At 48.5% G+C, this 11,212-nt stretch overlaps 1 protein-coding gene across 1 annotated transcript; it reads left to right on the top strand.

The window, feature by feature from the left end:
* Positions 1 to 123: 123 nt before the first annotated feature.
* LOC108801577 (FH2 domain-containing protein 1-like) lies at positions 124 to 10,973 on the top strand. The gene is made up of 11 exons (XM_018573466.1): positions 124 to 564; positions 3,748 to 3,809; positions 3,901 to 4,003; positions 4,091 to 4,176; positions 5,567 to 5,667; positions 5,888 to 5,958; positions 6,455 to 6,562; positions 6,836 to 6,906; positions 7,149 to 7,266; positions 8,193 to 8,357; positions 10,215 to 10,973. The coding sequence occupies exons 1-11, from the start codon at positions 124 to 126 to the stop codon at positions 10,971 to 10,973; spliced, it is 2,085 nt and encodes a 694-aa protein (XP_018428968.1).
* The last annotated feature ends 239 nt before the right edge of the window (positions 10,974 to 11,212 follow it).

Raw genomic sequence — 11,212 nt, 5'->3', positions numbered from 1 at the left:
ACTCAGGTTGATCTCCGGCTGCCATGAGAATCTCCTGATTGCCCCCGTGTTTCCGGAAATTGCCCCCGCATTACCCTTCTCTTGTTTGCCTTGGGGCAGATGGATGCAACGGCTCCTGCAAGCATGGTGACCTCCAGGAACGCTCCATCCCTGCCAGTACCTCCATGTCCTCCCCCACCACCACCGCCTCCAGCAACATCCTCCGAAGCCTCCCTTCCCCCTCCGCCACCCCCTTTGGTAAAATTCTTACCCCCACCTCCCCCGCCGCCCCTGCGGGGCTCCCTAATTCCGGTGGCCATCAGTAACGCCTCAGTTTCCGCCACCCCGCCGCTACGATTCGGGGACCAACGCCGGCCGAAACTGCGGAACTTCAACTGGGAAGCTCTGCCCGCCGATCGAGTGATGGGAGGGCGCAACCTCTGGACCTGCGGCCCTCAGGGGACGAGTCTGCAGATTGACGTCGCGCACATGGAGGAGCTGTTTGGGCAGAGGGAGGAGCCGCGCAAACTGAGGGGCCAGCGGAGCTTCAAAGCACGGCCGGTCCACGGGGAGGCTGAACCAGAGGTGAGACGGCAGAACGCAGGAAATGAAATGTTCAGAGTTGTGATCAATATTGTTACAATGTTCTCTTTTATATGAACTGAGACATGTGGTGGGAGGGGCCAGCAGGGGGCTGTACATAGATTCCTGCCTCGGTACTCTTTTCAAGGGCCCTCAGCTCTGATGCAAGCAGTGGGCTGGCTCTTGGGAGGAGTTATGCAAATATATGCCTTGATGGGTCAATGTGGGTTTTGGAGGAGTGGGCGTTCCTAGACGGACTGTATTTGCATGCAGACCAGCCCAGGTAACGCTGAAAGAACTGAAATCCAATGAAAGGGGCGGGGTCAGGGACAGTCAGACTGGAAAGGTAAGGCCTAGATGATGCTGGCTGTCCTCCAGCCAGGAAATGAGGCGGGCTCTATCTGACTTGCTGAAGCTTCTAATACACATTGTGAGAAGCTCCCAGTGTGCAGTGAAATCAGAGGAGCCGGAACAACTGTGCAAGAGTGAAGGGAGGGCCGGAATTCAGTTCACTTTAAAGATGAACCGCCCCTCCAGGGGGCATGTCCATGACAGCCTGGGCTCACAAAAGTAGGTTGGATGACGCAGGCTGATAATAAGAGGAGACTCGTAGAAGTAGGTTTGCTCCAGAGAAAAGAAGTCCCTGGCCTTTCCATCTCAGTCCTATGCATAAGACTTGGTCAGTCCCGTTCTTACATACCAGGATGGGACTAATGTGGGACGGACTCATTCACTGTACAGGGGGCGGTGGATGGTCCCAGTGTGAACCGAGCCGGCAATACAAATTCCACGGAGGCTCCAATCCTCCTCCATCCAAAACTAGACACAAATGTTCAGGAAGAGTTCCAAAATTGGGTGGGGACGAGAAGAAGATTCACCGGATTTCAAATTTGCACCAACCCATAATGCCCGGTGCACCCGGTAACAGTGGCCAGCAGGCTTTAAACGGCCAATAATGGGGTTTGATTGGGGGAAGAGGGGGTATAACCCCCTCACTAAGGATCGTGATGTAGTAGCCACGTAGGGCAGAGTTTGGGGCGATCACTGATTTACATAGGAAGAGATGAGGATGTGAATTGCTGTGGTGGGGTACAATGTCCCCTACCCCCCCGCCACCCCCCCTTCCCCATCACAGGTCTTCACCAACAAGTTTGATTGCTAGCTCTTGGGCAATCACCCTATTTTACTGTCCTTTTTATGTTCTTATTGGGGGCTTTTGTTTGTGCTTCATTGGAGGGCAGCATTCCCTTTTTGCTGCTGACTTTTCCTAATTTTGTATTGTGTTGATGGGAACCCCCCCATTTATGGTACCCCCTCCCCCTTCTCCAAATCCCCATAGTATAAGTTGAGCATAAACCTCCAAAAATGGCCGGGAGACCTAGAGGAAGTGGTGCTGGATATGGAGGGCCCCACACGGCACAGCCACATCTATAGTGGGGCCGCACACAGGCGCGTCTATAGTAGTGCCGCACAAAGGCGCGTCTACAGTAGTTCCGCACACGGCCCAGGCGCGTCTACAGTAGGGCCGCCCAGGCGCGTCCTACAGTAGGGCCGCCCAGGCGCGTCCTACAGTAGGGCCGCCCAGGCGCGTCCTACAGTAGGGCCGCCCAGGGGCGTCCTACAGTAGGGCCGCCCAGGGGCGTCCTACAGTAGGGCCGCCCAGGCGCGTCCTACAGTAGGGCCGCCCAGGCGCGTCTGTAGTAGGGCCACGTCTGTAGTAGGGCCGCCCAGGCGCGTCTATGTTCCTTTGACCAAGGTGGTGGACCAGTGCAGTCACAGCTCATAGATGAGGGAATTGACTGACTCTCAAAGCTGGAGCCATCCTCCTCCTCCCAGGCAAGGAGAAGCCAGTATTCAGCCAATGTTGCTAATGCACCTTCTTTCCTCCTAGGAGAAGGTTATAGTGCTGCCCGAGTCCTTATTTCTACTTTGGGGACTGGCTGAAGGTGGGAACGAGGAGAAGAGCTGAGCACAACATGGAGGGTCACACGTGTTAGAATTTGTCAAATGCGTGGAAGATTATGCAGTTTAGGAATCCTCATTGTCTAGAGCAGAGGTTCTCAACCTGTGTAACCTCAGGACCCACATTTGTCCTTGGCCGTTAGGTCACGGCCCAAGTCGCACTACAATGGAACGCACTGCATTAGGGTACCGCGCGTTCCGGTGCAGGCGTACAAACTCTGGGTAGGAGGTGCATTTGGGGTGCCATTCAAATGAATGGCAACACACCTCATACACCAGAATGCACGGTAGGTGCGATTGCGTGGTACAGTTTAACGCACTGTACTAGTGTGAACGGCCCTCAAAAACACTGACATACAGACACAATCTCACACACATACACACTACAAAAAAAGTGGTCCACCCAGTCTCCCTACCTTACGAGAAATGGAGTGGATCCCCAGCCTGGGTCCAGTGTGGGCTGCTGTGCTGTGACGGAGCTCCAGCCATATGTGCATGGCTTGTACAGCTCCCTTGCGCACCCTGTAGACGTGGCCGAAGCCAGAATGTGACGTCACTCTAGTCCAGGCACCTCTACAGGACACGTGAGGGAGCTGTAAGCAATGCATGTATGGCTGGAGCTCACTCACAGCCATAGCCCCAGCCTACTCCACCTAAAGCTGACATTCAGCACCGGGCAGCATATATTGAATGGCTGCTTGGCGTGAGAACTGACAGTGCTGTGCTAGGGGGAGGCAGAGGAGCCTCTCACCTAGAAAAGTGGAAGGCATGCGGCGACCCACTGAACACGGGGTTGCGACCCACTTTTGGGTCACGACCCACCAGTTGAGAACCAAGGGTCTAGAGTGATGTTTTGTGGACATGGATATAATTATTCAGGACAGTCCAATTATGTGCTGACCCGTTTTTCTCCTGGCTTGGTCCCCCCCCGGCTTCAGATTCTGGCTTTTACCAGATGATGGCCAAGAAAGGTAGATGTATCCAGTCCACTAGCTGGATGAAGGTGCTCCCTTTAGTGCTCAGTACCAGGAGCTGTGATTAGAGAATGTCCTCCCACATGTCCTTCTTCTAGATCTGCTGTGAAGAACTTCCAATCCTAATGTAAGGGGCCGCTCCACATTCCAGGAAAGAGCAATTTATCAAACCTGAGTAGTATTGATGGCGGCTTTGTCCACTCTATGGGGAGAGTTCTCTGCAGTACTAACAGGGTGTTTGTGTTTGCAGATTACATTACTAGACGCCAAGAGAAATATGAACCTGGGGATCTTCCTGAAACAGTTCAAGAGGTCAGATTACCTTTACCGGCTTGTGTTTTTTGTTGCGTCTTGGTTCTCCACGGAGAACTTGGTTTTTACCCAAGTCTTTCTCTCGCTTCAGGCCGATACATGTCATGGTGGAAGATATTAGGAGAGGAGTTGGATCAAACTTTGGGGCTGAGAAATTGGGGGAGCTGCAGAGACTTCTTCCGGAGAAAGATGAGGTAATATTTTGCCTGTTCTATGTGTAGAAGGCTGCTGGTTATTTCAATATAAGGCCGCTAAGCCATTCTCTTCTTTATCCCAACCAGATGAAGAGGCTACGGGCTTTCAAAGGAGACCAAAGTCGCTTGTCTGATCCTGAGCTGTTCATGGTGATGCTGGTGGAAATTCCCAGGTAAAGCAACTGCAGCAACTCGAGAACGCCTTCAGATGTAGAAAACAAAAGGTCCATGATCATCTATAGACATGTGCTCCTTTTCTCAATGATGTCACATGACTTTGGGTGTCTATGACCACAGCATCTTGCAACTGTTTTCTAGAATAAAGGATCCTTTGTGTTCCAGGCATGACGAGTACGTTCACTGTTTTGCTTTGGCTGCCAGTACCTGGTTGTGGGCTGTAAGCAGAGCAAAGTTGTATTCCGTACACTGAGGACTTTCCTAGCTATCTGTAAGGCATGGTCTTCACTACAAGCTCAGAATGCACAGGTGGCCATAAAGCATGTTAATGAAAACGGCATTTAATGACATAGCCGAGTACATATAGAAGCTCAGTGAAGGGTTTGCTTTGGTTTGAAGAGCAGCAAGTTACTATGTGGCCTACAAACTCCAGACCACGCCTGAGGCTGCAGCCCCAGTGACTAAGATTGCTCCTTCCAATGGGCTGCTTTCTGGGGTAGTGTTGAGTAGCTAAGGCAGAGATGAGGCTCCAAAGCGTTATGGGCACTGGGTGGTCTCCTACATCTCAACCCATGTATATGCAGCTAATGTGACCAGTTCATGATCTCAGGTGGTGCTTTCACGGCAGTCTTGATCAACTTCTCTAATTCACTGGCAAAAACTCCACCACAGTGGTGTAGTCCACACGGCAAGCTGTTTCTTCCACAGGTTCAGATTGCACACCAGACATGGAAATACTCTTTGTCTGTGACACCATTTCAGGATTTTGTAGGATTCATGTGAAAATGACCTTTTCCAACACCAATTGGACTGGTTCCTGTCTTGGGAAGCTACCCCAGGGCTGAAACCTGAGACTTTGTATTGTCAAATGTTTGGGGAAACTACCTCCCGGGCTGAAACATGAGACTGTATGGTCAAATGTCTGGGGAAACTACCCCAGGGGTGAAACATGAGACTTTGTATGGTCAAATGACTGGGGAAACTACCCCGGGGCTGAAATATGAGACTGTGTATGGTCAAATGTTTGAACACCTGGCCATCACGCCTAAATTAACTTGTTGGACTTCTTATTCCAAAAACATGGACATTAATATGGAGTTTCAACCACAAGGTTAAACGATCACAGTTGCCTAAAATATCTTTGTATAGTGTAGCATCAACCACACCCTTTTCCTGGAAATGCCTGTACACCATAATTTGGGTGGTTGTCCACATACCGATAATGTACCCATATTCATGTTTTAGTTTATTCCAGAAATCCTAGTTTCTGTATTGGGACCTTGCTGATCTCTGTGTTGAATGAATGTGATCTGTGACATATATTATAGACTTTAGGCCCGATGGTGGTAACGCTACCATTACTGTTTTGTGTTCCTTCCATTGCAGCTATCCGCAGCGCCTGGAAGTCATGATACTGAAGGAAGAATTCTTCCCGCAGCTCAACTCTCTGAAACAGTCAGTAGAAATTCAGACTGCGGCAGCGACAGGTGAGCGGATGATGATCCCGATGATTTGTGGTCACAGAGGTGACCATAGTATGCAATAAGATAGCTTCTATGGATTAAATGGGTGGGGTGGGGACACTCCAGCACAGACATTGGCAGGCCCTCCTCCATACACCCCAGTGGGCTTATGCTCTAGGTTGTCATCACTGTATTGGTCTTTACCCCATCCTCAGCTTCCTCTAATGGTATGTTGTCATTTCAGAGCTTCTACAATGTGAGGAGCTTCACACTATCATCCATCTGGTGCTGAAAGCCGGGAACTACATGAATGCTGTGAGTTTTTTTTTTCCCCATCTACTCCTCTCCAACATTGGACGTCAGATGGGGGGGGGGGGGGGGGGGGGTAAGGAGGGAAGTCACCAGGGAAGCAGTCACTAAGGAAGAGGGAATGGGAAGAGGGCAGCCACTATGTTGGGGGTGAAGGCAGCAATTAGCTGAGGGAGAAGGGTGGTCACGGGAGGGAGAACAGTCATTGTGCCAGGCAGCACAGCTGGGAGGGTGACCTCACTTTCTCTTGAGTTGGACTGCAGCAGTGTCCTCGCCCCATCTGCTGATTTAGATAATGAAGGAGAAGCATCATACTCAATAGTCACCCCTTTTTGCTAAGCTTATACCTGTAGGTGGTCTGTAGGGTACTGTCCTTCTTAACAGCCCCCCCCATCCCTTTCCATGCGACCTCCTGGTACCTCCTCTTCAGGCCTGGCATCCTCCCTCTTTGTTTTTTTCACCCTTTCTGGCAGGTTGTTCCATATTTGTTCTTTATCTTCAGGGTGGTTATGCTGGCAGTGCCATGGGTTTTCGGATGGGGTCTCTTCTGAAACTGGCAGACACTAAAGCAAATAAACCTGGAATGAACCTTATGCACTTTGTAGTCCAGGTAAGTGGACAGACATTTCTTCCCAATTCACAGAATGGTGGGCGGGGGTGTAACCATTGGGTCATTGGCAGAAGATTACTAGGTGGAGCCATGGTTTATTCCACCTCTAGGAGATTGCTCATTGGGGCCGTGATTGGTTGGTGGAGCCATGCTTCCTCCTCTGGTTGTAGACTGTTGGCAGGGACTGTGCTTGGTGGTTGGCGCTGTGGAAGGGGCCACATTCAGTAGTAGATTGGCAAGAAATGCTTTGACTTTTTTTTTTCTTCTGCACAGGAAGCTGAGAAGAATAATCGGACACTTCTATGTTTTCCAGAAAAACTGACTCACCTAACCCAGGCGTCTCGGTAAGTGATTCCATACATCAGCCTTTTATTTTTATCTTGGTTCTGTAGATGGTCACACTCAATGCCATCAAGAGGTGGTGGTGGTGGTTGGGGGGGAGGGGGGAATAGTCCTTAATGTTATCTCTAGGCTGTCCTATCTAGCATATTGTTTAATGCCTCTCATTCCTACTGGCTTTTATATTGCCTGATTTGTTAATACCGATTTACCCCCCATTTCTCTAATGGCCTCTTGCTGTCTTTAGTATTACATCCCTGGATGTGGAGAGTGACCTGGAGACCCTCAGTCAGCGGCTTCGCAGCACCAGGGAAGCCCTCCGGGACCAGCCGGACCTGAAGCATGAGATGACGCCCTTCCTGCAGGTGAGCGGAGATCCAGCATAGTGCATTGTGAAGGGCTGTTACTTACAAAATTCTGAAAATCTGCCCGGGCACTAATACCTCTTGTATTAGAGACTGTATATCTGACAAAGACCACCTAAAGCCCCATTCACACTGAGCGGCATGAAAATCGCACGATTTTATATGTGCGATATTGCGCAACTTTTTCCTATTGGGCTGTATGCAATCAGGAGCAAAATCGCTCGAAATCCGCAGAAAAAGGGTCATGTAGGAGCGACAAGCTACAGCGACGAGCTACAAGCGATATTGAGCGGCGAGATGTGAACAGCTCCATTGAAATGGATTGGAGGAGCTACATAGAGCGATATCGCTGCAAAAATCGCTCGATAAATCGCTCAGTGTGAATGGGGCCTGATACTTCTGAACTGTCCTCAGTTAGGAATATGTTTTTGAACATTGTGGAAAGAAAATTAGCTGCCCATAATGTCCACTCAAGTTTTCTTTTATTCTGAAGGAAAACCACAAACCAAATAACTCTATTGGTTGCCCCTATTGCCAACAATTCCACATTTGCAGGGGACTTTCTTTCCAACAGAGATAAGGGGGTGCCTCTTTGTGGAGGAGCTATATCTATAGATCTATAGGTGGCAGAGATGGAGCTGTGCGTATATATAGATCAGTCATTGGCTCGGTTCTCTGGTAGGTGGCAGAGGTGGAGCTGTGTGTATATATAGATCAGTAATTGACTCTGTTCTCGGTGGTAGGTGGCAGAGGTGGAGCTGTGCGTATATATAGATCAGTCATTGACTCTGTTCTCTGTGGTAGGTGGCAGAGGTGGAGCTGTGCGTATATATAGATCAGTCATTGACTCTGTTCTCTGTGGTAGGTGGCAGAGGTGGAGCTGTGCGTATATATAGATCAGTCATTGACTCTGTTCTCTGTGGTAGGTGGCAGAGGTAGAGCTGCGCGAGGTGTTCTGCTCTCTGCAGAGTCTGCGGGATTCCAGGCGTGCCCTGATGGATTTCTTCTGTGAAGATGAATCAACGTTCAGACTTGAAGACCTCTGCCTCATCTTCAGCACTTTCTGTGCCAAGTTCGCAGCTGCCGCTCAGGTAAGTGAGGCATCTATTGAGAATCTTTAGTCTTTTATACATTGCATTATGTTCCCAACTACCAAAATAAAATGTTAATATTTCTCTTTTCACTGGTTATATGTGAAATATTGTATCCAAATAGTTTTGTACAGCCAGTAGGTGGAGATCTGTCCACTAATGTCTGTTCCTTTCCGCTGTACTATACGACTAAGTGTGTGGCCAGTTCTCTGAATGATGGAGTTCAGAGGTTTCCAGTGAAGGTTGCTCTTAGTACTACATCATGCGGAGTCAACTGTGCTTTTACAACCTTGTGGGGAAGGCCCTCAATGGTGTGACCAGTTTGGTGTGGGGGAACTTAAGTGGCCTGCACAGAACCCTGACCTCAACCCTACTGAACACCTTTTAGAATGTATTGGAGTCTGGAATGTGAGCCAGGTCTTATCCAACATCAATCCCCGACCTCACAAATGACTGAATGGGCATAAATTCCCACAGACACACATTGATGGTCAGGAGTGCACAAACATTTGACCATATAGTGGATCATGACTGGTACCTGCCACTCTTCACCACCGGACAAACTGTACCAACCTCCAAAATGAATTTCTTTTTTCTTTTGTGGTTCCATAAATAAGATTTGCAACAGCAAAAGAGCTCCACAATCAACTCTGTTTGTGGGTAGTTATCGTCCATTTGCACTTTTTCTATGTAGCTCTAGACTTTGTTGCTTACTTGTGTGCTCAAAATTCTGCGCACAAAATCTCCATCCAGGATGCGATTTTTATATCTTGGGAGCCTACATATACAGAAAACCTGATGCTCTAAGCCCAAAATAGGTCACATGTCTCTCACCGTTACACTTTTTTTTCCACTCCTCCTCACCCCCCTCCCAAGTCATCTGGAGGAAGAAGTAGAGCATGCTGTACAGGTTCTCCAAATTGGCATCTTGCAGGGAGATCTCCTGGGCATCACATAGGAGTATATGGACATGGTAAGGAATGGCTGCGAACACTATCCTGTGCCCCCTCAAGTTGGCCGGGTGGGCACACTAGGTGAGAGGAACATCTGTGGTGAGGGTAAGATAAGTAGCTGCTCCATCACAAAGTGGCCAGGACTGAGATCCTAGAAATGGGGAGGGATAGGAGGGCTGTGTGTGCTGAATGTATGGGGGTCAGTTGGGTTAGGACAAGCCTGCTGCTTTGCTTATACTGTCACTTTTATATACGAATGCTGATGGCAGCTTTTGTATAAAGGAAGCCTACATTGCATGGAATTGCAGTGTGGGAAACAGACTCTTTAATCAAACAACTTATGGGGGGTGGTACCCAGCCGGGTGTGAGGAAAGTTCTTGCCTCGGCAGTGGCCATAGGTTATATGGGGTGGGAAGTATTTCCACTACCAGTGCATTAGTACTAATTGCAGCCAATATACAAACATGACTGCTATGGGCAGGGTACATATAAGAATTTGACAAATTTTAAATTTTGTTTGGTTTTAACATTATGATTTTGGTAACTAAATAGTTTCTTGAAGGAAAGCCACATTCACTGTTACAATCTTGTTTGAAATATTTTCCATCCTGCTCCCTCAAATTTTTTTTACTAGTGGTGTACAGCCAGCTTAAGATTCCTATTCAGCTTCTGTTGCCCTCCCTCAAATTCAACACCACATTTGTCCATACCACTGGAACTCCTCTGGTGAATTATGAACATATCCTACTTTTTCTATATCCAATATTATAAGAGGGGACTTTTTAATTTGTCCGTAGTTTGATCCACAACATTAATCTTCTTTTATTATTTCTGCCATTTTTACATTTGGAAAGAAGATTCACAGCATATTTTACTAAAATGATCCAACCATCTCTTTACACAGGACAACAAGGACAGGGAGAAAGCGGAACATCGTAAAGAACGTCTGGAGAAACGGCGCTCTATTGCCAGCTGTTCCTTCCAAGATAAAGATCTTCAGGATGTGGAGTTAGAGTTTTTGCTACTTCGGCTTCCCCGCAGAGTACGTTCTACTAGAGGACCACGTCCTCTTCCTCGTAGCCACTCCACTGAGGTTCTTAACTCCTCGCCAACTAAATCCTCAGCTTCCACTGAAGCCAAAGCTGCAGAACCAATTAGAGAAGAGGAGTCTCCGACACCTGAGAGACAAAACCAAGGGCTAAGGAGGCCACGGGAGGACAGCACAGGGAGTGACGGATACCAGGAGACTCCTGGGAAAATTAACAGAAGGCACACACTGGGATGCCTTCCATATAGGAGTGAGATAGATGTGCATTCAGTGGTTGGTTCTCCCAGTGAACATTCTCAGGAGTCCTTACCCCATGGTGCGGAGTCGGAGACTCTTTCTGTCTCTACTCCAAGTACCCCAACCACCAGCATTTCCTTCAGCCAAGTTCTGAGGTCTTCAACTAGTGACACCCCTTTACAGAAGGATTCTTCTCCTACATCAGGCTCCCCAAATTCATTCCGCTTAGGAGGACTGTTTCAAAGGAGAGGAAGTTTGAAAAGTTTGGAACCTCTAACGATGCAAGGAGCAGACATCTCCCCACGAGGAGGCAGTGAAGCCTCTGCTCTCACCAGCTTTCTCAGAAGGGTTGACCATGCTCTGCGCTCGCCTAAATGAAGATAAATTTGAACTCTCTTTAGAAAGTTTTAAAGATTTACCGGAAATGTGTTTTTGGGTCAGCATTTCTGATAAACTGTGGAAAGACTGTACCTCCTGGGTCCCTGAAATCTCTAAATGTTAAAGGTGCGATTCCGATTGACCCTCAACTGAGAGGCTGGTGGTGATGGTCTCCACACAGGAAGGGACACACAAATGTACTCCAGTTTTTTTTTTTTTTTAATCTTGTAAATGTCATA

The sequence above is a fragment of the Nanorana parkeri genome, unplaced genomic scaffold, assembly GCF_000935625.1.
Source record: "Nanorana parkeri isolate BGI_ZX_2015 unplaced genomic scaffold, ASM93562v1 scaffold2392, whole genome shotgun sequence".
NCBI lineage: Eukaryota > Metazoa > Chordata > Amphibia > Anura > Dicroglossidae > Nanorana > Nanorana parkeri.
The sequence above is the reverse complement of the archived record's forward strand: the minus strand, read 5'-3'. Positions and strand labels throughout refer to the sequence as shown.

Coding starts and splice junctions, on each gene's coding strand:
- LOC108801577 (XM_018573466.1), top strand. CDS start 124: ATGGTGACCTCCAGGAACGCTCCATCCCTGCCAGTACCTCCATGTCCT. Junction 5,668..5,887: donor TCAGACTGCGGCAGCGACAG/GTGAGCGGATGA, acceptor TTGTCATTTCAG/AGCTTCTACAATGTGAGGAG. Junction 6,563..6,835: donor TTATGCACTTTGTAGTCCAG/GTAAGTGGACAG, acceptor TCTTCTGCACAG/GAAGCTGAGAAGAATAATCG.